At 37.5% G+C, this 27,624-nt stretch overlaps 1 protein-coding gene across 1 annotated transcript in view; it reads left to right on the top strand.

Moving 5' to 3' along the window:
- The window catches only part of Cngb3 (cyclic nucleotide gated channel subunit beta 3), a 155,008-nt gene extending 127,600 nt beyond the window's left edge, over positions 1–27,408 (top strand). The window contains exons 15-18 of the mRNA XM_048420196.3: positions 5,392–5,510; positions 20,303–20,449; positions 20,798–20,972; positions 25,963–27,408. Of these exons, the coding sequence (XP_048276153.3) occupies positions 5,392–5,510; positions 20,303–20,449; positions 20,798–20,972; positions 25,963–26,223 (702 nt within the window). The 3' untranslated portion in view covers positions 26,224–27,408. The remainder of the gene's footprint in view (positions 1–5,391; positions 5,511–20,302; positions 20,450–20,797; positions 20,973–25,962) is intronic.
- The last annotated feature ends 216 nt before the right edge of the window (positions 27,409–27,624 follow it).

Here is a 27,624-nt window from a genome sequence, read left to right as displayed (position 1 = left end):
TTTGTCAGCTGTGACCTTTGTAAAGCCTTAAGATAAACAGTCCTTTAGTTAAAAAAAGAAAAAGGAAATCGATGGGCTAATATTTTTTATGAGAAGTTGCAGCGATGATCTGAGAGATAAGGCAGAGCCTGACATATTCAAGTAATGGAAGCAAATAAGGGACTAGAAGAGTGGGAAAAGACAAAATCAAATGAGGTGTGAAACACTTCAAATACATCAGATGGAGATGCCAGCTTATAGGTGGAATCAATCAGATGAAAGAAGATGAAATCGAAGGTGAATGTTTGGCAACTGGAATATAATGAAAGCTGGCTTAAAGAGGCATGGTATGAGAAAGAAGGCTGAGGCTGCAACTGTGAAGGCACCAGTGTTACTAAGGAGATCAATGAAGATGAATGAGAAAGGGCAGGGCGACTGAGAAGGAGCTGTCAACGATAGCAGAGGAAGGAAGGAGAGATTCTGGCACACTGGAAACCAAGCATGTACAACTTGTATAAACTCATCCAGGTAGAATACAGAGTGATTGTAAGTGAAATGAAATCATGCTTCATGTAAATGAAATCCCATTAAAATGGGAGAGAAGAAAAGATAAAAGAAAGAAACAGGGCGATTTAAGAGTTTCTTTGGGGGCAGTGGCACACAGGAATGGCATAGGCTTAGTGCATTTAAACAGATTCAAGTTGTTCCAGTGCCTGAAGGGGCTGGTTATGGAGACAGCAATAGAAACGTTAGCGCTTGTACCTTGAAACAATGCAAATTTGCTTAAGGAAGTGTGAGGTGGATGGATGCAGCTTCCTGATTTTATCATATCAAATTCATCCAATAATAAAAACAATGAGTGCAGACCTAGGAGGAAAGGAAAGAGGAGGCAGACGAATGCAAGTCACTCTCATTGGTTTTGATTTAGTTTTTAGATTTGCTTTTTTTTAATGAAGATTTTCCTGATTCTAGATAATTGACAGAGAACAAAAGCTATTACTTGACCAAAGTTTAGGTAGCTGAATTCAATTTGATATTTATTTACTATTTCCACAAGGACTTGCAGAGAATAAAAAAGGAAAACAAGTCATGCTCATTTAGAGGCTACCTAAATTAACTGAAGTAATGGCAGGGTTCAGATCTGATATTCTAAACTGCTTTGAGAAAGTCTGTGTGCCTTCAAGACTACTTGGGAGTCTTCTGAAGGTGCTGTGCTACCATACGGGAAATAACCACCGAGCTTTTCAAGGATTAGACTTCTGAGATTTCCAAAGGTTCTCAACCAGCATTTCTACAGTGGGGTTTTTGGAGTTTCACCTCCAAAGGAGCTCTTCATGGTGTTAATGGTAAAGGAACCATTCTGTGAGTATCATCTCTCTTTTCTGATGAGGTATCCTGAGTACTGTGATGCTCCCTCTAGCCTTGGGAATAGCCTCCAGAACAAGAATTCTAATTTTTCTGGCATATACTCTCACTGAGAGTTATCTTGCTCTACCTGAAGTGCTTGCCTTTCAACACTTTCTCCAAATTAGCACAAGAAACAGGCATAAGTTGGGGTCGATCTAGCTTTAAGCATGCTGTCAGCCTCTGTTCTCTTGAAGTGATGTCTACTTCATCTGAATGCTAATTAAGCTTGCAGAAAAGGCTTAATTTAACCCAAAAATATGCAAGAGGTAGTGGAAGTTTAGGCTCACTGATTATGCCTGATCTCCTTGGGAAATTATCAAAATGATCATTAAGAAATAATTAGAAGTTCTGAACTATATTTAAGTACCCATTATGTACTTGTACTTTCAGTCAGTTGTAATAACTGCCTTTGAAACATCACTCCAACTCCTTGAAATTACTTCATACAAATAAAAATAATAACAGGAATAGGACCTCGGCCTAGGGATCCTTCCTAGAGTAAAAGGACATTAATTTTCAAATGACTTACTTTATTTTTAAATGTTCATATTATTCCATTGGTTATTAAGACATAAGTCTTGGTACTGTACTCATTGTAAGATACAGTATATTTGTATGTATGTCAGGTGATATAGGTGTTATCAGTTTTAATGTTGTCACAGGTCAGCCTCGTAATTTTTGCTTGAGACTCTTAGTTTATTTAGCCTCTATTTCCAATTTTTAAAAAAGAGGAAATCAGAGAAACCTCTCACTGGGAACTTTTTGCAAGTATTAAATGAAGTACAAAATATTTTCCAGATAAAAGCAGTGTGCTATGAGGGAATGAATATGTTAAAACAAAAAGATATACAAATATCCATTATCTTGATGATTTTTTAAGGTTTATTTTTATTTATGTTCATGTATACATTTCTGTGTGAGTATATGCTGTAGTGGCTTGTCATTTGTATTTTTAATAAATAAAGCTTGCCTGGAGATCAGAGAATAAAACAGTCCCACTGGTCAGCCTTATAGACCAGGCAGTGGTAACACATACTTTTAATCCCAGTAGCCACATTATTTTGCCATAGAAACCAGGTGGTGCATGCCTTTAATCCCATCCCTAGAGAGGATTATAAAATGGGAGGAGACAGCTTTCACTCACAGTCTCATTCTGAAATTCCTGGAGGCAGAATTGCTGTTTCGGACTGAAGTAGAGATAAAAGACAGTGACTGGCTATTTTACTTTTCTGACCTTCAGGTTGAACCCCAATTTCTCTCTCTGGGTTTTTATTAATCGTGCTTCATGCAGGTGTTTCAGGAGATCCAAAAAAGACACTAGATCCCCTGGAGCTGTAGTTAAGGCAGTTGTGAGCCTCCAGATGTGAATGCTAAGAATTAACTGCTGAACCAACTCTTCAGCCCCCTATTTTGATAAATTTTCAAAGTACTACACAAAGGCAAATCATTATTGACATTGAAATTAAATAAATAACTATAATAAAATCCATATATATTGTAACTTCTGCTTCAACCTATATTTCATATAAATATATGTTTAGGATAAGAATTTTGTTTTTTCAGGTGAATGAAGAGGTGAAATTTCATAATTGTATATTCCAACCTGATAATGGAAAAGTATTTGATATTCAGGAAAATACCCTAGAACTTTAGAACTTTAGAAACAGTTAAACGATATTTCCTTCATTCATAAATGAGTGCCTTTTATACATCATGCCTTACCCTCAGCACTGAAATAAAGTAGTTTCAGTCATGACAGCGCTTACTTCACTTTTGTTGTTATGTATGAGTTTACAACATACTAAGAATTTATGAAGGATAAAGATTTATTTAGTTCATGGTTCTATGGTCTAAAATGTCTACAGTAATGTTACTGGCATTTGATAAGGACTTTTTTTTTCTTGATAAGTCACAATGTGTTAGCGTGAACCACATAAAAAGGTAAATCAAACTTATCAGAAGAGAAACAACTGCTCTGGTGATAAATAAATGAGACAAAGCCCTCATGTTCTAATTATATCTTCAAATACCACCATATTGTGAATTTTAAAATTTAATTCTAAACAATTGAAATTTGGGGGAGATATTAAAATGATAACAATAACTCAGAGTGATTAAAACCCTACTTATTTTGACAATTTATGGGGACTATTACCCAAATAATGGCAAGTATTATGTCAACTGACCTATTTAGACTGTAATGACCTGGGTTGAAGATGTGGTTTAGCAGTTAAAAGTGTTTGTTTCACAATCATAGGGACTGGAGCTGAGATGCAGCACCCACGCCTTTATCTCCAGCTCTGAGGGAAGGTGGAAAACTTCTTGGGCTTACTAATTTACAAAAGAACAAAGAAATAACAAGCTTCAGGTTCAAAAAGAGTCCTTGTCTCAAAGGAATACATGGAGAGCAATAGAGGGAGATACCTAAACCCTCTTCTGGCCTTTTCAAACACACACACACACAAACACACACACACAAATAAATAGATAAACTAATTTAACAGCGTATTTTGACTTAAAGTGTTAATAGGATTCTTGTATGTCATGTTTATTTAATAGAGATCGAAATTATTTAACATTATTTAGCATAACATTAAATTTTTAACTTAATATTTATCATACAAAATAATAATAGTTAGGACACTGTATATTATAATACAAATACACAAAAAAATACAGTTAGGGACACTGACAAAAAATATACTTTGGAAAGACTGAAGAAATCAGGTACAATCACCCTCAATCCTAAATCTCAAGGGTCACATGGATACATTTTAGTCAACCACAAGGACAGGAGCAAAGTATCTCCACAAGTCCAGAGCTGTTTTAGGTTGGTTAGGTGGGCGAGGGGGAGTTGAGACAGTAGAAAAGGTACATTTGTACGTGTGTGACATACATTCACGTATGTATGCAGGCTGGTCTGTGTGGTTTCATGTTTGCAAGTGAGCCTACACGTATGTATATGGGTGTGGAAACCAAAGGTTTACCCTAAAGGTCATCCTACATTCTTGTACATTTACTTACTTAAGTAAAAAGTCTCTTATTAAGCTTGGAACTAACCAGCTCAACTTGTCTAGGTAGCCAGGTTGCCAGGGAATCTCCTGTCTCTCTTTGCTGAGCACTGGGATTATAGCCAGGTCATCATTTTTGCCTGAATTCTATGTAAGTGTTGGGAATCTGAACTTCAGTCTTTATGCTTTCATGAAAAGCACTTTATTCATCTGAGCCATCTTCCCTCTGTTTACATAATTCTTAAATAGGATTGGATATATAACTACATGAAAACCGGTGGCTCATATTCTAGTTTAGACGGTAGGCACAAAAAAAATCATTGTATTTACATTAAATGTTTAAAATAGCTACATATTTGGTCTTGTCAACTTTGCTATTCTATTCATATTCGAATATCCATACTGCCTTAGAGGTAAAAATAGCACCATTGGTCAGTCACTATGAAAACACTGTCAGAGATAAATGGTTGGTTATTACTCTGACCTTGAGATTTGTCAATACAAAATAACCGCACTGACAGTCTTTCAATATGGAATAAGAGTTTCAGGGTGTCCTGTTTCCTGAATCATACCTCAGTGATACAGTCAAAAGATAGACTTGACTTTGAACGGCTGAAATTCAGGCTCCTATGCTACATAAAACATGTTCTTTAGGGCTGACCAATGGAGCCCAAAAACAGCAGATTCAACCATCAATATGATCAGTACATCAATCAGTAGGATACATTTTCTGCCCATGCCCACTCCTGAGATAATACAGTGACCAGTGTATCTTCTTGTGTCTTGTGATGGCTTGCAGGACTTACATGATGGAAAGTAATGTCTTCCAACATCTCAAATTACCCCAGATCTTAAAATAAATACCTTCACGATGATATTCCTTGTTTCCCTTATTTGTTTTTGCTCCTCTCTAAGATCTTAAATTTCTTTATTTGGGTTATAAAAATTAAAAAATAAAATGACTAAAATTTTCTTTTTTTAATATGGCATTTAGGGAGAAATTGGTAAGGAAATGTACATCATCAAGCACGGAGAAGTCCAAGTTCTTGGAGGCCCTGATGGTGCTCAAGTTATGGTTACTCTGAAAGCGGCAGCAGTGTTTGGAGAAATCAGGTATCTGAGAGTAACCTTGTAAGTCTCTAAGCCCATTATTTGTCATAAAAGGACAACCTTAGGTTATAAAATACCCAAATATCTACTCATTTATCAAAAGTCTGATGTTCTGCTGAAAGTATAGGACGATTAAGGATGTTCACACTTCTTTCACTTTTTATTCCTTCTCTCAAAAGAACAGACAAAAAATCAGGTTATGATCTTCGGGGCTAGAACCTAGGTCAGTGTCTGGCTCGCAAACGATGCTCAGCCGATGTTGAATTTACATGCACACAAGTAAGTGAAGAAGAGAAGGAGAGTTCTGTAACTGCCAGGAACCTTTTGTTAGGTCAGCAAAGGGGTTGTGAGTAGCTATGATCATGAATGTTGGGCCAGGCTGCCTCACTGCTGACTCTGTTTCTTATTTGACCCTACTCTTCAGTTCCTTCATCTTAATAATTAGAATCGCAATAATGTATATCATAGAGGTTAGAAAATTTGGTTAGTTTGTTTAAAATATTTTGAGTCTCTCATTTAATTTTTACTCAATAAGTACTAGCTATTGTAATTATTATTTCCTAATGGCCAGGAGAATATAAGCATAGAATAGAATAGAATGAATACAGAAGGTCCCAAGAGCAAGAATATACAGCAAATTTAGACACAATGTGAGCTAACACTTCCATGCAATATTGCATTTAAATTTATTCATTATTCAACCAAAAATTTATTTGTTAAGTGCTTAGCACATGCTAGATTGTAAAGTATCACTCAAAACTCAGAAAGTACACTCTAAGAAGAATACACAAATTGCTGCCCTTCATTAAGGTGAGAAGAAATTGACTAAAGTTACATAATTAACTAATAGAACAAATTCACACTATAATGTGGTATTACTGTACCAGAGTGTAAGAAACAGAAAAGAAAGGCTATGTAAATCAAGTATTTGAGAATGAACACTCAATATAAAATATTTGCCCTAAGCTTTAATGCAGTAAATAAATATGGAACCACTTAGAAATAGCAAAAGCCTAAACATAGAACAAACTCATTCGGTCTATGGACAGGTAAATCATCATAGCAAGTAAATAGTGAACAAGGAAAGACATCTTGGCAAAATGAGACCAAAGGTTGAACAAGGGCTAGGCTGTTGCAAGACTTTTAGACTGTGGTAAGAAATTTATGTTTTATTCTCATATCCAAGTTCTAATCAGACTTGAGCACACTTAATTTCCAATATTAGACAAGATCAAAGATATTCAGGGTGGTATGGATATAAGTGTAGTAGTCTCAACATGAGTGGATGTCAATAAAGAGTTTTAGGCAAAAGAATTGCACAACTGGTATGATTTTAAAAGACAATTCCAATAGGTTTATAGATCAGAGGCAGGGACAGGAGAGAACGCAAGAGGAGAAAACAATTGAGCAGCAGAGATCCTGGTAAAAGATGGCAGTGTCCTGAACTACAACGCTGATGCTTAAGGCAAAAAGTAACACACTAACAAATAGCTATTAAGTATTTTACATGAGAAAACTGTTACTTCAAATTACCAAGTATCTTGACCAGAATAAGAGCAGCCGTGAGTGACAAAGGTAACGCTCTGACCCAAGTCCTCATGGGTAAGTGTCCAATGATCTCATCTTATCCCAGAAGGCATTTGATCCGTCCAACTTCACAACAGCTAAGAAGTTACAGACAATTTCAGGTAACTTCATATAAACATACATTCTCCTTAGAACATTGAAGCATATTAATTTTCTGTTAGTAATATCACTTTGCTTTTAAATGTTTTCCTCTTTCTTAACAAATACATGAGCACATTGTTGACCTGCACTGGAGAAGTGGGAGAAAAACTTCTTAGACTGTGAGGCCGGTTTCCATCACTCCCTTACAGGAAGTGCTTTCAAGAGTAATTTAATATTTCTGTGATTTAATAATCACTGTTATCTTCAAGGTCATAAAATATACAATAAAACTAATCTGAAACATTACAGAAAATAATTAGCTGGCTTTCCCAAGGGCTGTGTTCCCTAAGAAGTAAAGCTTAATAGTGCAAGTACATTAACTGCTGATATTGTCATCACAGGAGGAATAGCCTAAGAATAGAAGCCAGGTGTTGCTGGTTGAGCACTAAAATAAGCCTGTGTTCCTGACTGCAGCGTCGTAAGTCCCTCTTAGTCATTTGGGTTTCAAAAGCCAAATCGAAACAGTAAGGCAAGCCTCTTCTAAGCCTGCAGGAGTCTCCTAGATTCAAGCAAAGAGGAAGTCTTTGCCTTAATTCACTTCGTGGCTGTGGCTGAAAATAAATAAAGGATATGTCTGCCTTTCCCAGATGCTCATGTGCTACACAGGCCCATGTCTGTCCCCCCGTCTAGACTCCAGTCATGCATTCCAGACGGAAGCATGTCTGCCAAACATCCAGACACTGGAAAGATCTTGTTAATGTTTACTACTCAGAAATGCTGTGACCTTTGTTAAAATGAGCTAAATCTAGCACTGTCACATAGCTTTTTTTTACAGACTTCTTTTTTCTTGGGAAAATCTAAGAAAGAAAAGGGTTCAGAGATTTCAAGGGCATTACATATTAATGCAAAAGTGCACTGCTAAAATATAGATGTATAGCCCATCATGGAGAAAACCCAAACCACATTCCCAATTAACATCCAGAAAGTACTAACACCCTATGCTAAAAACAAAAACAAAAAACCAAAAAACAAAGGTACAGCCTGCCTGTTCTGACTCCATTCTTACCCTCACAAGTGTGTGCAGTGTCTTATTTACCACATGAATTTAATCACAACCAGTTGCTGTGGGAATTCCTATAGCCAGTAACCTTTAAGTTACCCGCCCACTTGGGTGTGGCCTCTTATGCATCTCGCCTCTCTCTTCTGGCTGTGGGATTCAGATGCTGTTCCTCATTCAAGCAGAGGACTGTAATCTGTGAGTCTATCCCTAAATAAATAACCCTCTATTGTACTCAATTCTGAGATTGTGTGGAATTTCTTTTAAGCATCTGTATTCAATCCATCTGCCATCTGTATCTGTTAATATCTCACTTTTCTGGAAATGATTGAATTTATACCCTTGTATTGCTCTCATAATTCCAGAAGGTTTCCTAGAAAGATCCAGAAGTAAAAAAACTACTGCTTCCCTCAAGGGCCTCAGTAAATGAAAGTTCCATTGCAAGGGTTTAAATGTTTGGGTTGGGAATAATGATGAGCAGATGGGCATCTCTCATGTTACAATAGCATCTACTAGAAGATTCCCACTTACACTTCAAGAACTGATTCACATGGCATCTCTTTAAAGCCATCTAATCAGCACCCCAAATAGACCGTAACTTCTTGCTCTTTGTTTCCATGGTATTTCATTCATTATACTACAACAATTACTACTAATTTATAGTTAATTTGTTTAGACAGATTTTTCAAGAGATTTGACTATTAAAATGTAAGAACTAGAAATTATTCATCTCTACACTACCATCATCTATATGTATCTATACAGTACATGATAGTTTTTATTTATATCCTAAGTATAGTAAGAATAATGACATCTCCAACCATATAATTAAGTGTTAAAGTTAAACTATCAAAGTATTCACAGGAGGCTATAGAATACAAATGCCACCCAAGGCCAGCATGTCTTTCAGATCTGGCAAGCTTTTGAGGCTAGTTTCTGTATTAACTAATTCCTCACTGTAACAATACCAGTGGTAATTAATTAATTACCTTGTAACAAGAAAAGGTTTGCTTGGGCTCATGGGTTCAGAGTTCTGCCTGACTGTCAATTAATGCTGTTGTGATTAGCTCATGTTGAGACAATATAGCATGACAGGACCATATGATAATGCTGATGTCTGTGGCTCCTGATACCATAGAAGGCCATGCCAATGCTAGGAGTCTGAGACCATGTTGGTGTCTGAGGGCCTTGCTGGCACTGGGGCAATACTGGTCTGGGTGACCTGTGATGCCACCAGAGCCATGGTGCTGTCCAGGCAGAGCTTCCCCCAAGAACCATGTCTGAATTTGTGTTCCTCCTGCATCTGGGGTCTCCAATGATCTCCATGGCTCGTATTATCATAGGGGGGGTCATAGAAACCATGCATACTGAAATCTGAGGGGCTGTGCTAAGTTGGCCCTACCCCTCACTGTTTCTGGGATGGCTGACTCTGCACCTGGCTGGACACTGCAGCAGGAGAACTGGTCCCAAAACCCCATGGGAGAGCTGGCCTCTGCACTCTGCTCTCAGGAGAGACAGCCCCACCCCTCACTAAGGGTATGGGAGAGCTGCCCCAGATGGCATGGGCCTAGGAGAGTTTACTCTGCTCCCACCTACGATGGTCCCAGTGGCCCAGATCAACCAGCACAGTTAACACACAGATCTACATCGTGGGCCTGGCAATGGCTCACCCTTACATCTGTCCCATCTATGACCTGCTGGAGTATGTGAAGGGATTCGTCCTGAGGGAGGATAGCTCCAGGATCCCCATGACTCAGGGCAACAGCAGGATAACTGAGAGGAGTTTCAGTGATGATGGTGTGACAGAGACTTTGAACGAGACCAGTGATTCATTGCAATGAACATTTGCAGGTGGAGCTGTTTGGACAAAGAGTGTTTGGACCAGAGAAACACTGGACATCGAGGTCTCCAGACATTTGTATTTTTAATGATTATTTAAAATATCTGTTATTCATTTTTCTAATTTTGTCTTCCTTTTATGAAAGGCAGATAGTAAGTTTGTGTGTTAGCAAGGATAAGAATACGTTAAACTGCCAAGAGCTAGTGGTTCATGCCTTTAATCCCAACACTTTGGAGGCAGAGGCAGGCGGATCTCTGTGAGTTTGAGGCCAGTCTGGTCTACAGAGCGAGTTCCAGGACAAGCTTCAAAGATACAGAGAAACCCTGCCTCAAAACAAACAGAAAAAACAAAACAAAACAAAACAAAAAAAAAGTATGTTGTTTTAAAAAAGAATACTTTATAGTTGGGTACAAAACCTTACATTTCCAATCTTTTCCTGATGTGGGACAATGGTCTGTATTCTGTCAATTATATTTTAAATAAATGCTGATTGGTCAGTAGCAAAGCAGGAAGTATAGGCAGGACAACCAGACAGGAAGTAGAGAACAGGAGGATTCTGGGAAGAAGGAAGTCTTATTCTGCAGTCTTTACCCCACTACAGAGGAAGCAAGATGTGACTGCCTCACTGAAAAAGGTACCGAGCCGTGTGGCTAACATATACTAGAATAATGGGCTAATATAAGTTATAAGAGTTAATAAGAAGCCTGAGCTAATGGGTCAGTAAGTTTATAACTAATGTGGACCTCTGTGTGATTTCTTTGGGACTTAAAGATTGTGGGAACCGGGCAGGACAGAAACCCTGACAACATTTTCCTATCTCAAACATAAACAAAACCTGAATTTGAAAATGTACTTACACTTTCACCACACTTTCCATATTGTGGTCTCTGGCTGTAAAAAACCTTTTTTGCCACTCCATACTCCTGTAAACAATTATACAATTGGTATCATTTTTTAGCACATGTGTTCAAATATTCTCAAGATCCCTTTGGAAATGACTCAATGTAATGCTAAATTCAGCTCTTTATTGCCATTTCAAATACATACAAGGAGCATAGTTCTTTTTTGTGTTTGTGTGAGAATGTCTGTATACATGTAAGCCACATGCTTGCAGGGGATCAGAAGGTATCAAATTCTCTGGAGCTGAAGTTATAGGTAGGTGTGAGCCACCTGCCATGGGTGTTGGCAGCCAAACTCAGGTCATCTGGAAAAACAGAAAGTTTTCTGTTTTCTCTTAACCACTCAGTGGTCTCTTTAGACCCAAATCAGACCTTGACATATGTTATCAAAACAGCCTGATTCTTTTCCTAATGTCTATTGATATATATGTGTGATAAGAACAATAACAATAATATAATTATCTCCACTAGAATTTTCATATAAGGATGGACCCTTAACCTGAAATTAATTCACATCTTGGATTTTAACTGTAATGATAAAATCCATGTCTCTCTCTGTGATGACATACACATGGCTGTGTATATGCATGCACTTGTATGTGTTTTTACAGAGCCCAGAACTGGACATTGGGTATCTTCCTCCATCACTTTCCACCAGACTGTCTTGAGACAGGGTCTTTCACTGAACCAGAAGCATGCATTTTCAGCTAGGCTGGTCAGCCAGTGAGCTTTGAGGATCTGCTTAGCTCTGCACCTCAGTGCTGAGGTTACCATTACTCCTAGCCTTGCCTGGTCTTTAGTTTGTTTTTTAATGTGGATGCTAGGGATTTGAACTCAGGTCTTCAGATTTTCAGAGCAAATCATATTTTCAGCCCAAATCACTGAATGGATCCTAGGCCATGGCAAGAACCTATCAAACCAAATTAATGACATCATTAAGCAAGAAAATATTGGTGCTTAATTTTGAAAAGAAAAGCACTTCTAAAATTAAAAGCTTTATTTACAAAAAAATGAAATTGTTACCATGATTCCAAAGAAATGGGCTAATGTACTCTCACTTGGTAAGTATTTTCTTACCAAAATATTCTTGTAAAGTGTACCTTTGATACTTTAAGGGAGATTAATTTGCAGGTCATAAAGTGATAGTGCATGCTGTTCTATTACTCTGGACTCCTCCTTATATCTTTATCCAGATTCTTCACTCCTCATTGATGGAGAACCTCAGCCAGTCACATTCTGCTTAAGGTGTGTCTCCCTGGGGCCACACAAAACAAATAAAAGATTGAAGTGCTCTTGCCACTTCCTCTATTTGCCCACTGTGTTCTAGAATCGCTGGAACCTTGGTTTTGTAAGTTTTCTTCTGTTTATTAAAGCTATATCTTTTATATTAAGCTAGTCTGGTTAATTTTTAACTACCGATCGACCTCGCCCCTTCACCTCATTCACTTGGCTATGGCCAATTCAACTCTGAAACCCAAGACCTGACAGAGAAAAATTGAACCAGACAGTTGACAGCTGTGAAATCTAAATTCTCCAACTTTGTTAAAAATTCAAGTGCACAGTTCTTTAAAATATTTTTTTTAAGTCTGGGCTAACATGTGCTTGCCATTTAGCACATACTTGATGAATATCAAAGTGTCTGCGAAGAGCAAGATGCCCAGGCAGAGGTGACCCTAGTGCATCCTCTGATGTTTGTTCACCAGCAAAAGTTTTGTGAGAATTTATTCTTAGTCATGTTGGAAAGTTGTCAGGGAACAAAGTGTTTCCTGAAAAGATTGACAAAGTCCCAGGAAAAGTCCACAAAGGTGATCTGAAATCCTGTCCCCAAATATAGCCCAGCTGGAAATTTGCTTAATGAGAACAAATATTTGAAGGTTTAGTCTCTTTCTCAACACTGGAGATGATGCTTTCCTCACATATGGCATCTAGAATTAGTTTTATTTCTATTGTAGGAAATAATTCTACATAAGAAAATACATTTCAGCTTAGAAATGACTTTATTTTAGAAACATTTCTATTTCCTATAGTTATCAAAGCATTAATGGTTCTGAGTTGTGTAAGACAGCAAACTAAATTTAGACTCCATGCCAAGATTTATGGGTAAGTCTTGTTTGAAAGCATTTGTCTGAAACTGCTCCTTTACCTCTACCAAATTCAACTACAGTGATGTATAATTATCTTTTGGGACTGTAAAGCATTATTTAGATTAATATACAAAAACAACTTACAAACGCTGGCTCACAGTAAACACTGAATAATGTTAACTAGGGATTCTACTATCATCAATAATATTAATATTTGCTAGTCCAACTATCTTCATATGCACTTACTCTTTTCCTAGCTAAAAATAGCTTGAGGGCCAATGCCAATCATTTTTGTAACATCAGCTCATTACATCATCTTTGTAACAACTCATTATGGTGTACATCATGCCTACATAGTTTTTTTTACATATACTAAATTTATGCCTATTTTTCCACTTTTCAACTTATACAGTGAGTTCCAAATCTTTTCCTGAAGGATTTTATGCCAAAGAATAATTATTTATATATGATGCCAAACACACACAATAAGCTACTTATTAATGCTCAATAGAGAGTTGGATGTGTAGTTCCAGGGTACATTGCTTGCCTCGCATGCTCAAGATCTAATTCAGTTCCCAGAACTGCACTAGTAAACAGGTAAACCCATAAAAAGAATGAAATGCTTGAGGATTATTAATTGTTAAGATATGTAAAATGGTCATCTCTTGGATAATTGCAGAACAGCAGAACCAGAAGAGCCGGGTTTCTGGAATGCACTGTACAGACTGACCCTGCTCTACTTAGCATGATACTCTTACTGAATTGTGTATGAAAACAATATATAGCCAGAACTGATAGCCTTCTCTATACTCTCCCTTGTATATAAATATGGCTCCTTCCACCACTTCATAGAGTGGCCTCTTTGTTAAGTCCTTCAGAAGATATTTCTGACTATCTTCAAAGTATTTACTTTATAGTTTAAATGACTTAATGCCAAATTTAAACACCCACCCCCCATGACAAAGTTTAACTTTTAAATAAATTTCACCTATGCTCCCATTGCTTTTCTCATGTTTCCACATTCAGCACCTACTCTTTTACAGTCTATTGTCCCCTGTGAGTGTGTCTAAATCTAATTGTAGTGATTCTGCTAGAAAGAGCTGTACAGTGCATTGGTGTAGGAGGTCTTCCTGTTTATGTGTTGCTTTCATTGGTTAATCAATAAAGAAACTGATTTGCCTGATAGGGCAGAACTTAGATAGATGGAAAAGAAAGAACTGAATTCTGGGAGGAAGAAAGCAGGGTCAGAGAGAGAGCCGTCATGGAGACACCAGGTCAGTCATGCTAAATCTTTCCCGGTAAGCCACGACCTCGTGGTGAACACAGATTAGTAGAAATGGGTTAAATGGAGAATTAGCCAATAAAAAGTTAGAGCTAATGGAGCAGGCAGTGTTTAAATGAATACAGTTTCTGTGTGATGATTTCGGGTGTAAGCTAGCCAGGCGGCCGGGACCAAAAGCAGGCCCTCTCTCCCTGTAACACTGCATTGCACAAATTCAGAGGACTCCAACAACATTGTACTTTGTAACTTCAGTGCACAGTTTTATAATTTGATGTGTGACCATACTGATGCAAAGCTTGAAATCAATAAATGATTAGGGACTACCTGAATATTATAGCTTTCTTTGAAAAAATAATACTTGTACACTCTTACATATGCAGAATATACATCCAAGGCTTCTTAAACTTCTTTCACTCATGACTCTTAGCCTGTGACTTTTTTTTACATGACCAAGGATATGAAGGTATACTAAATAAGTATGAAAATCAAATATTTACTGATAATCATAAAAATATCCATTTACTAAGACAGGTTGTATTTTGTTTGTTTTTTGTTTGTTTGTTTTATTTTGTTTTGTTTTTACTCTTTGTTTTTTGCGGGAGCCTGCCACCCAGCTCCCAAATAAATACACGGAGAGACTTATTTTTACTTATAAATGTCCAACCTTAGCTTGACTTGTTTCTAGCCAGCTTTTCTTAAATTATTCTATCTACCATTTGCCTCTGGGCTTTTATAGTTCTCTATTCTATATACCTTTCTTTACTTCTTACTCTGTGGCTTGCTGTGTGTTTGGGTGGTTGGCCCCTGATCTCCTCCTTTCCTCCTTCTTTTGCTCCTCAGTTCTCTCTCCCCAGATTTCTCCTTATATTTATTTTCTTTGCCTGTCATATCCACCCATCCTTTCTCTTGCCTAGCTATTGGCCATTCAGTTCTTTATTAGGCCATCAGGTGTTTTAGACAGGCAAAGTAACACAGAGTTAAACAAATACAACATAAAAGAATGCAACACATCTTTGCATTATTAATCAACTGTTCCACAGCATAAACAAATGTAACACATCTTCAGTTAATATTCCACAACAACCAGGTCTCGCTATGCAGCCCTAGTTGGCATGGAATTCTATTTGTTGAGGTTGGCCTCAAACTCATAGAGATCCACCTGCCACTGCCTTCTGCATGCTAAGATTACAGGTATGCACTATCATTCACAATAAAGAATTATAAAACACAAAACCATTGCTTGGATGTAATTTACTATAGTATATTATTTTAATCATTTTTTATTATCTACAATTGTACTTCTATGTAAGAGTGCCTTTCAAAAACCAAAATATGGTAAACCACATTCAAATAATGTGATGTGTTTCTATGGATATGACTTTGGTCTAAGAATTAAGTCTCCCTGGGCCTTGGTTGCCTCACGCTTAATATAATGAAATATTACTTGTGGTAAAACAAGCAATTTTTGTTATGTTTGCCAATAATTAAGGTAAAGGCAAATTTTCATATTTATGAGGCAGACATTCTTGTTTACTTCTACAACATTAAATTCTGGTTGAATATTTGAAATCAAAGGACAGAGAGCGTATACACTGTTTCCAAAGTTGATGGATATTGTAATTTCATATTCATTAATGCTGAGAGTATAAATTCACAACCTTATATAATACAAAATGACAGAACCATGTTTATGGATATTCTAGGAATTCTTGAAAATTCTTCCTAATTCCATCTCAAAACTCACTTATAAATTGTTACGCAGCTTCAATAGAAATTTATAATTTTGTCTGTTTGTTTATTTTTTGAGACAGAGTTTCTCTGTAACTGTGGAGCCTGTCCTGAAACTAGCTCTTGTAGACCAGTCTGGTTTTAAACATTTCCATGCAACTCAAAGACAGCACTAATTTGATTCTTAGATACTGAACAATGATGGTAGAAAAATATTTAGGTCATTTTTTTCTATTTTTAAATTCTTATGTTTTGATAGATGCATAAAACTTTGTATGAATAGTAAAGCATGCAAATTCATAACACACAATTGTCTTGACTCTGGCAGAGATGTACCTGGCAAACACTTTTCAGTATTGTATGGTACGACCATTGAAGTCACATGATTGATCCATTGTGTGTTTGATTTTGAATTAATTGTTGTATGATCAGAAATCTTTTCCTGTTGCCAAATTTTCACAGCCACTCAATTCAGTCATGTGACCATATTCAGGTTCATAGTCCATAGTTTGAGATGCTAGTATGTGTGATATATGCATATGTAAAGGTTTGTCTTTTCTGTTTTCTGTTATTGTAACGAAATAATCAAACCTAGATAACTTCCAAGAAATAGAAATCCTCTGGCTCTCAGTTCTCTGAAGTTCTTCCCAAGCAGTGACATCTAAGTAGTGGCATCAGCTGAGACCTTTTTCTTGACTCTGGAGATGGGTGCTGTATTACATCATGCTTGAGGGAGCAAGTATGCTGACTCTTTTTAGAAAGCAATTTTCTTTTTCTTTTTTTGAGACAAGCTCTCACTATATAGCCTTGCCTAACCTTGAACTAACTGTGTAGACCAGGCTGCTCTGGAACTCAGTGTTCTCTCTACCTAATCTAGTGCTGAGATTAAAGGTTTGCGGCACCACACCCTGCTGGAACTCCTTATTTTAATGAAGTCTCTGCCTTCATGACCTAATTGTCACCAAAAGGCTCCACTTCCAAATAATATTAATGTATCAATTTAGGATTGATTTTATAATACATGAATGTCGGGAAACGCTTTCAAACAACAGGTATGTGTGTATCTGTCTGTCTGTCTGTCTATCTGTCTCTGTGTCTGTGTATGACATGTCCCAATTATTAGACAACTTTTACACAATTCCTCTAAATACACTGTCTCTCTGATATGTTTACAGAACTACTTGAGTCCTGCATCCAGCTCTGAATGTCTAACTGCATATCACAAACTAGGGTTAAGAATTCACAAAGAGGTCTTGCCCAGTTGAACCCTTTTCATATCTGAATAGCAGGAGAACACAAAAAGCCAGTCTTTTAATAATAATCAGTTTCCTGTAGCAGAGAAAGAGTTTTCTGTTTTCAGCAAAAGTGACTTGTAATGTGTTCATAAACGGATATATAAGGTGATGATTTGGTTCCTAATCCTGCAGTCTTTTCACAAGAATGAACAGAAAAATCAAAAAAAGCCCTTAAGCTCTCTAAGGTCAGGGCAACAAATGGGTCCAGAATTAGAACAGATTCCTTCATTTCCTCGACTATTGCCCAGTACAAGCTTCTTTTTAACCTGGACACATTTAATTGTAGCATCGGCTATTTGTCCTCTGGCGCAGGGCCTTTGGGAAACTCTACTTGGAACTGTGGATATTGAGGGAGGGGCCTTCTTACTAAGCAATTTAATGAGTCAAACTTTTCACCAGTGGAATGCTGGGGACGCATTTTGTGGATAAAAGGGGGAAAAAGATGCTATTTTAAACATTGCTGGGAGAGTTTGGGCAAAATCCATCTGGCAGACAGACTATTATTTCTTCCGTTCAGAAACTCATCAGGCACTCCAAACATGCAACCTGTATGCAAGTTTAATTAAAGCTTGAGAAATCTCAAAATAGCCTGACATTTAAATATGTTATTTCCGTTCACACATAGTTTGGCATGCTCGCTGAGGTTCTCTGGGGTTCAGATTCAACTTCCCAATGACATCTGGTTCTGTCTAACGACTTGACTACTCTGTATTAAAACCACAGGAGTGTGAATGGAACTACCTTATCTGACCCATGTTTTCACAGATACTGTGACGGGTGAGAGCTAGCTAGGCATAGATCACACATACACTCATGCATGCATCAAATGCTGCATAGGTATTTACATAGATGGAGTAACATTTGTTTCTTTTGTCTTCTCTGGAAAAGCAGTTATTGACTAAAGAAAACAAGCAGTCACACTGAAGGATTCTAAATATGTACATTCTGTCTTGGAGGAGTAATTTCATTCTTCAGTGGTTTACAGAGTCTTAGCTTTCCTTTCCCAGCCCCATCTTCAATGTTAGATGCAGACAAAGTGCCCAACTTTGCATTAGGTTCTCTTTCTCACCTTTTAATTTCTGCTCTGGTGTATGTTTCTTGTTTTGTTTTGTTTTTGTTTAGAATTATTTTGTTTTGTTTTGATAGTATATTGTTACACAGTCCAGGCTGTTCTAGAATCTTTGATCCTCCTATATCAGTCTTCCAAATGTTTAGATTATAGGATGTACCACAGTAGCCAACCCAATTCGACTTCAGTTGAACATTTTTCCATGATTCATTTCTCTCTCCTTTCTCAACATAATAATTATTATTAGCAAGGCGCAGTGGCATATACCTATAACCCTACTTAGGAGGTAGCGCAAGAGTATCTCAGTTTTGAAGTCAGCCACAGCTGCCCAGTGATGCCCAACCTCGAAGTGAAAGCACAAACAAACTTTAAAAACAGTAATCATTCCCTAAAATTTCATGTATATTTTAAGCTAGGTCTAGGTCTGCCTTCAGGTAATGCTTCATGTGTAGAGTGTCCCTTATCACAGTTCCTCCCTCCCCACCCCAGGACACTATCATTGCAAGTCATCACTACTACATAGGACTCCCATGTAGTACATAAGGTATAGAGGAAAGGAAATAATCTAAAAGCATAGGATTAAGTCTCCATCTTACAAGACTTGTTTGGCTTTCCATCCCTTGGATGAAACAAAAAGACTAGAAGGGGTGCACTAAAGAAAATACAGCTTCCTCAGCAAGTATAAAGCTCTGATAAAGTGTTTTTCCCCCAAATAGGAGATCAGATGAATACAGAGCATGAATCGTTGTGATCACTGGTATTTATTTTAAATTTATTTTAAAAGTACAGTTCTCAGTATGAAAAGTATTAGTTAGGGTTTCTATTTCTGTGAAGAGATACCATGACCACAGCAAAATATAATTGGGGTGGGTGGCTCACTTACACTTTCAGAGGTTCAGTCCATTATTATCATGGCAGAAAGCATGGCGGCATGTAGGCACACTTGGTGCTATGGTAGTAGCTGGGTGTCCTACATCTCACAAACAACAGGAAGTCGACTGAGACACTGGGAGGTATCCTGAGCACAGGAAACCTCAAACCTGATCCCACAGTGACAAACGTCTTACAAAACAAGGCCATACCCACTCCAACCAAGTCACACCTCCTAATCTCACTCACTCTGAGATTATGGGACCAGTCACATTCAAACTTCCACAATCCTCTTGGGAAGAGAGCTTTTCAGATATCTGAGATGGATAATTATGCTTTTTCTAAGATAAGTGGTGACTTAAGTTTCCAGAAAGCTTAAAATAAAATGTTTTCTTCATTTTGCTTCTTGTTACTGTAATATACCTTGACAATAGCACTTAAGAAAAAAAGGGTGTATTTGGTTCACAACTCTACATAACAGTACACCATTTCAGGAAAGTTAAGGCAGTGGAAACTGAAAGCAACTAGTCATATCAAATCCATAATAAAGAACAGAGAACAATGAACGCATGCATGCATGCTAATGTTCAGCTCTGTTTCTCTACTCTTTATACAGCCCAGGATCCCCTGCTCAGAGAATGATGCCACCCACCATTGGCAAGTCTTCTGACCTCTATTAACATAAGCAAGATAAACCCTGATTAGACAATGTCTCATTTAGACTGCCTTTTCCAGGTGATTCTAGATTGTGTCAAGTTGGCAATTAAAATGAATCATGGACTAAAGGGAGTAAATACACAACATTTGCCAAAGATTCTGTATTACTCATTGGGAAAAACTCTATGTTGAAGGAAAATCAACATCTTACGAATTAACCTTGTGATATCACACTTAAAATGTATAATTGCATAACTAAATTTGCATTTTTTGTTTGAGATTTAAAAGGAAAATCGATGGAGGGTGAGCAAACTGGTTACCAAGGACCTTCTTTTCTATCCCACAGCCTCCTGGCAAAACGGGGAGGAAACCGGCGAACTGCAGATGTGGTGGCCCACGGGTTTGCCAATCTTTTAATTCTGGACAAAAAGACTCTTCAAGAAATTCTACAGCACTATCCATCTTCTAAAAAACTCCTCCTGAAGAAAGCCAGGTACGACCTATTAAGCCCCAGTAGAAGTAGGTGTGATGGTGCACATTTAGAATCCCAGCACTTGGAAGGTTGAGACAAGAGGACTGAACCAAGTTCCAAGCCAGATTGAACTACAGAGTGAGATACTATATGGAGGGGGAGGAGAAAGTTGTCTTCACCCCATAAAATCTAAGACGAGAATAATTTTGTTACATGAAGTAAATTACAACATTCTTCATGAGATATGCCTCAAACTGAAAGTGAGTACCCACTGAAAATTCATGGGTAGGAGAAATTACCATTTTTCAGAGAGAATTCTTGGAAGCTATCACAGAGCTTCTCAAAACAATGTTCTTCTCTTGTCTCCAGAGTTCTTTTAAGACAGAATGGGAAGAGCACGCAGGCAACCCCTCCAAGAACAGGACCTGCCTTTCTTTTTCCACCAAAAGAAGAGACACCCAAAATATTTAAAACTCTCTTGGGAAGCACAGGAAAAGCAGATCTTGTTAGACTCCTCAAAGGCAAGAGAGCACAAACCTCTCAGGTAACAAGACTGATGGTGGCACAGAGAACGGGAGGCTTGGAGCAGAAGAGGGGAAACGCTGCATGGTGTGCATCCAGGCAGGATCTAGTTCAGACATTGGGGCAATTTGGGCTAATCTAATGCTAGTGATTGGCATTTATTATTTAAACTTCATCTCCATTTATCATTACATGAAATCATGACTAGTTCACTTTAAGTTAGAATACATATCCATAAATACACTCAAATTTAATTGTTCATGTGTTCTATATGTGTGACTCTTCTTACTATAATTTATTGGTAGCTCCCAAATCAACACATGTTTTTTGGGTCATTTATGACCAGTAAAATACTAAAAGAAAAAAGAGAGGAAATTTGATGCACTATCAGCTAGGTTTACCTCAAGTTCACTTCTGTTTCTTATTTGAATCTTATGCAAATAAGTGGACTGATGCAATCTATTTGTTACCATGGCTTTTTTTGTTTTATTTTGTAGTTTTGAGTTTTTAATTTAATTTTTTTGGTGACTTTGTTGTACTAAGAATAGTACTTGAAAACTGCCCAAAATTCCTAAATATAAAATTCTTTGATATCACCGACAAAGGAAATATAGTATTTCAATCTTTACTCCAGTTACAAGTTACAGTGAAATTATCTACGAGTTCAGTGTGAGAATGCATAATTCATGGGTTAGTTTGATACATTAAACAATGTATTTATAAAGAAAAACATACAATCAATAAAGTTACTTATCAATCAGTTGACAAAAACATAGGAAACTGACCCTGCATTTCTCCTAGGAGCAATGGTTATATTTGCGACCTCAGTGTTCAGGGTAACTTGATAAAACAAACACCAGTAGTAAAAGCATGGCCACAAAAATTAACAGGAATCACAGCATTTTTGTTATTTTTAAGCTGTTATGACAAAATATCTGACAAGGAGCAACTTAAGGAAGAAAGAGGTAATACTGGCTTGTCGTTCAAGGGGTTACAGTCTAGAACAGCAGGGAAGGCATGGTGGCAGGCGCAGGAGACCAGACGGTTCCATTATACAAGAAGCAAAGAGTAAGCAGAAAGTGGAGCCGTGCTACAAAATCTCAAGGCCCACCTCCAAAGACTCAGCTCTGCCTCCTAAAAGTTTCTACAATCCCAAACATTGCCACCACTTGATAATCAAGTATTTAATCACATGACTCTATGGGGGACATTTCACAACATACAGTAACAAATACATACACATAGAAACACAACTATATAAATCATGTAAATAGCATGCCAGTTAACAACATTTTCACAAAAAACTAACAAATACGTTCACAAATATTTAATCAACATATAACAAAATATTAAAAAACAGAAATAGTCCTACATATTTCATCAAGTCATCTGTGTCATTAACAGACCCAGTCAACAAATCTGGATTAGGTCACAATGAACTATGTTGCAAACTGTCAATAAACATGCAGATTTACACTGAGCTATCTGGTAATTCCTAGGAAAGTAAAGACCGTGAAACCATGCTGCCTTTTTTTCCTTTTGTTGTTTCTGTTTTTCTTTGATGCTCATAATATCTGTGTGAACAGATATTTAGAAATGGAACAGGTATTTGAACTTTCTGAAGTTAGTTTTTATACTCTCTCCTGTCTTTAGAAATGGATAGCCATGAACCTTCCAGAAAATGAGGAAAACAAATATTACAATAGCATCACATTTTAAGATTCTAAAACTTGAATCTCTGACTTATACACTTAACAGTGTGGTAAAAAGCCCAATGCCTCACTTATAGCAACATAAAATAACAATTTGCACAAGAAATACATGCACTAAAGATGTGAGATTTCTACAGATAATACTAATAAATAGAACTAGTTAAAAGCCCATAGCTTGGGGCCAGAGAAAAAGTACTTGCAGTCAAGTCTACCAGCCTGAGTTCAATCCAGTACCCACATAGAAGAAGAAAGAATCAATACCCTTGGGCAGGTATGAGGGAGTGACTGCCGAGGGGAGCAGGCCCAAGCTATAGAACTCTGCGGGACCAGGTCGAGGCAGGGACCTCCGTGGAAGAAGACCAGAGCAAGGAACATCCACAGGAACAGGCCCAAGCAAGTGATCTCCTCAGAGCAGAGCCAAGACAATAACCTCCATCAGAGCAGGCCCGAGTCAGTGATCTCCACAGGAGCAGGTATGAGGGAGCAACCTCAGAGGGATCAAGCTTGAGCCACTGCCCTCCAAGGGGCCAGGACTGAGTCAGCGACCTCCATGGGAGCAGGTATGAGGGAGTGAATGCTGAATGTTGAGGGAGTAGGCCCAAATCAGAGATATTTGCATGTCTGGGCCCAAGCCAAGGATCTCTGCAAGAGCAGGCCTGAGCCAGGGACATCTGTCAGAACAGGCCTGAGCCAGCTACCTCAGTGCAAGCAGGCTTAAGCAAGAGAATTTCAGGGAGAAGGCCTGTACAACACTCGGCACTGCAGATCGATTGCCAGGGATTACCGAGTGACCTTGGGAACACCTGACCTCCAGGGTGACTGGAATGTGGCCCCAACTGCATCATGAGAAGCAACCTTCTGACCATTGGATCAACAGGCACCTGGAAGATTGATTACCAGAGACACCAATCAGAAGAAAAGATGGATAGACAAGGTAAGAACATACTCATCACAACAAAGAGCAACATGACACCAATAAAAAACTACAATAACAAGACTTGAACACCCCAATATAGATAAAGTAGAAGAAAATGACCTAAAAAATAACTAGCAGAATGTTTGAGACCCTTAAAGAGGAAATGAAAAAATCTCTCAAAGAAATGGACGAAAAGAGAGAAAGAAATCAACAAAAACCCTTAAGAAAATCAAGAAAAAACAATCAAACAAATGAAATAAATGATTCAAGACTTGAAAACCAAAAAAGAGACAATAAAGAAAACTCAAGTTGAGGGAATTATAGAAACAGAAATCATGAGAAAATGATAAAAACCACAAATGCAAGATTAAACAGCAGAATACAAGAGATGGAAGAGAGAATCTCAAGTGCTGAAGATATACAATAGAGGAAATAGACTCATCAGTCAAATAAAACATTAAATCTAACAAAAGCTTAACACAACATATCCAGGAAATATAGGACACCATGAATAGACCAAACCTAAGAATAATAGGGAGAGAAGAGGGAGAAGAAGTACAACCCAAAAGCACAGAAAATATATTCAATAAAATCATGAAGAAAACTTTCCCAAACTTAAAAAAAAGATTTGCATGTGAATACAAGAAGTTTACAGAACACCAAATGGACTGGACCAAAAAAGTCTCCTCACCAAATAATAAGCTAAACACTAATCATACAGACCAAAGAAAGAATACTAATAGCTGCAAAAAAAAAGGTCCAAGTAACACATAAAGGCAGACTTTTCAAAATTACACATGACTTCACAATCGAAACAATGAAAACCAGAGAGTCCAAGCCAAGCTTTATGCAGACATTTAGAGATCATGGATGCCAGCCCAGACTACTATACCCAGCAAAACTTTCAATCACCATAGACAGGCAAAACAAGATATTCCATGACAGAACCAGATTTAACCAATACCTAGCCACAAACCCAGCCCTACACAAAGTACTAGAAGGAAAACTTCAACCCAAGGAAGTTAGCTATATCCACACAAAACACAGACAATAGATGATCTCACAGCAGCAAATCCCAAAGGAGAGGAAAATACACACAATAATATCACCAACAATAAAGACTAAAATAATAGAAATGAGCAATGACTGGTCATTAATATCCCTTAATATAAATGGAGTCAACTCACCTATAAAAAGACACAGTCTAACAGATTGGACATGAAAACAGAATCTATCCCTCTGCTGCATACAAGAAACACTCTTCAACCTCAAAAACAGACATCACCTCAGGGAAAGGGCTGGGAAAAAAATGTTCAATACAATGGACCTAAAAAAAGCTAGTGTAGCTATCCTAAGATCTAACAAAATAGACTTTTTTTGAAAATTGATTTTCAAATTAAAATCAATCAAAAGAGACAAAGAAGGATATTTCGTATTTGTCAAAGGGAAAATTAATCAAGAGGAAATCTCAATACTGAAGATCTATGAAACATATACCAGGCACACTCATATGTAAAAGAAATACTACTAAAGATTAAATCATATATTAAACCCCATACACTAATAGTGGGAGCCTTCAACACCCCACTCTCACCACTGGACGCATCTGTCAGACAGAGTCTTATCAGAGAAATAAGGGAACTAATGGATGTTATAACTCAAATGGTCTTAACAAACATCTGGAGAACATTCCATACAAACATAAAAAAATATCTTTTTCTCAGAACCTCATGAAATCTTCTAAAAAAAAAAAGATCATATACTAGGTATCAAAGGAAACCTCAACAGATACAAAAAAAAATTGGAATAACTACATGCATCCTATTGAATGACCATGGCTTAAAATTAGAATATATGGTTTAAAAAAGATGGACTTTGGGGGAAATGTGACTCAATGGACCACATTACAGTCTTTACAAAATTTAAAAAAAAGAATCAATACCCTCAAGTTACCCTCAATTTCCAATGGATGCTGTAGCATATGAACTACACTACACTACATACACACACACACACACACACACACACACACACACACATACACACAAATGTAAATTAAGAAAAATAGCTCAAATACTTATGAGACTAAGAAGATTAAACAAGAAAAGAGATATTAGTTTTTTCTGAGGTTCTGCCATGATTGGGAATGAAGCCAGGCTTTCTATTTCATATTGTATATTTTTATTAAAAATAAACATTTAAAATATCATCTCCATAAAATAAACATAATACATAAACAATCAATCATGGAAACAGTAAGAAATGACAGTGTGCAGCAGACTGACATGATTCCTATATTCACTGCATCGCAGATGGCGTTTGATGATGATGCTAATCTATCAATTATGGTTTCAACACTAGTTTTTTATCATGGCTTCTTCTAGAAAAAAGGTGAAAATTCAAAAGGAAGAGAGCAGAAAGGAAAAGAATATGAAGATAAAGGAACAGAGCTAGCAGAAAAAGCACTGGACATGTCCAACTGCAGAGTAAGTTATAACACAGCAGAAGAAAGGCCCCGGTTGATTAAAAAGGGAGTTGTCCCCAGGGGACCTGCCTGTCAGTCACTCATCATTCGTATGGCTCCTGCTACTGAGACTGGGGAAGAGGTTCTGACTATTGAAGTCAAAGACAAGGCTAAGCAATAAGTGTTATCTTTAGATGTAATCTAACCCATACCCGAAGAGAGAGTAGCCAGGATTATAGCTTACCTTAATGAGGGAAACTAACCTCACTGGGACCCTTGGAAACTTCAGGCAAATCCTCAGCTTCATTTCCAGGACTTATCTGAGAATGGCTTTATTCATCAACCATCCCTAGTTTCTATTGTCATCAGCTTTGAGTAATTTCTATTTCTAGTAAATGTCTGTAGTAGATATTTTTTCTCTTCTTTCTGATATATTTTCTTGTTCCACTTTGATAAACTTGATTTTAATGTTAGTATGATTTACTGTCATTTCTGCCTACACTTTTATGCTAGGTAATTTCTGACACAGCACTGTTAATATTGGCCAAATATCCAACATAGACTCATCCTACCTCTTAATTATAGTGGGAGGCATGAAGTTCTTAAATAAAATGGGTCATAAGTAAAGTGGTTTCTACTTCAACAAGGATCGTGAGTCACTAAGTCCAGCAGCTGACAGTGAAATGATCCGATGTCTTGGAACCCTCTGAATGAGAACTCTTGATTTTCACCCAAGGTGAATATCTATTAGCAAGATTACCAAACCTATAGAGATAAAAGGCTAAATCAAAATCCAAGTTTCTTCACTTTAGCAACCAGGCCACTGCTGCTTAGAGCCTCACCCCAGTGAACCCCTTTGGAACCTAACTCACCTGACCAACGGTGCACTTCTCAATCTGCCCACTTCAAGAAAGAGAACTTGAGGCAAGAAGAATTACAAATTAACAAAATAGTGGGGTCCTCCCCTATCAATTCAGAATAAGACCTCTTGCAGATGATAGGACAAAATATGTTTCCCCTTTCTTGTTGTAAAAAGAAGTCTCACGCCCTCATAGAGGCACAATCCTTTTCTTAAGAACTTGCCTGCTGCTGCTCTTACAGTGAATTTTAGAAAAATCTTATCTGGACTTTATATTCTTTCACTCACCTGTGTCACCAGGCTTGCACATGCTACACTACATGGTAAAACCCATTGGCAGCATCACACTGTGGCAAAATTAGATTGCAGCAATATGCAACAAAAATCCTCGTCTACAATAGCTGGTTCCAGGACAGGTTCCAAAGTCACAGAGAAACCCTATATTGAAAAAAAAATTCAATGTTTGTCCATATGCTAACTTAAAGGGCAGCACTCTTAAGTCCTCTGGCCCAAGATATTTCTTTGCCAAAACCCCACTGCAGAGGAGCTACGCCTTTGCTGGGTCCACCATGTAGTGACTTGGCAATTTACCTGGCTCATGTTCATTCCCCACCCCCGTCACTTTCCCTGTTGCATAGTGACTTGCACAGCTTCTGGTTTGCGTTCCCAAATAACAGTTTACTGAAATCCTCTAACAGAGGTAAGTTCATTTGATTAAATAGA

Source organism: Myodes glareolus, chromosome 16, assembly GCF_982192425.1.
Source record: "Myodes glareolus chromosome 16, mMyoGla1.1, whole genome shotgun sequence".
Classification (NCBI taxonomy): Eukaryota; Metazoa; Chordata; class Mammalia; order Rodentia; family Cricetidae; genus Myodes; species Myodes glareolus.
Note: the sequence above shows the minus strand (reverse complement) of the source record. Positions and strands in the feature narration are given on the sequence as shown.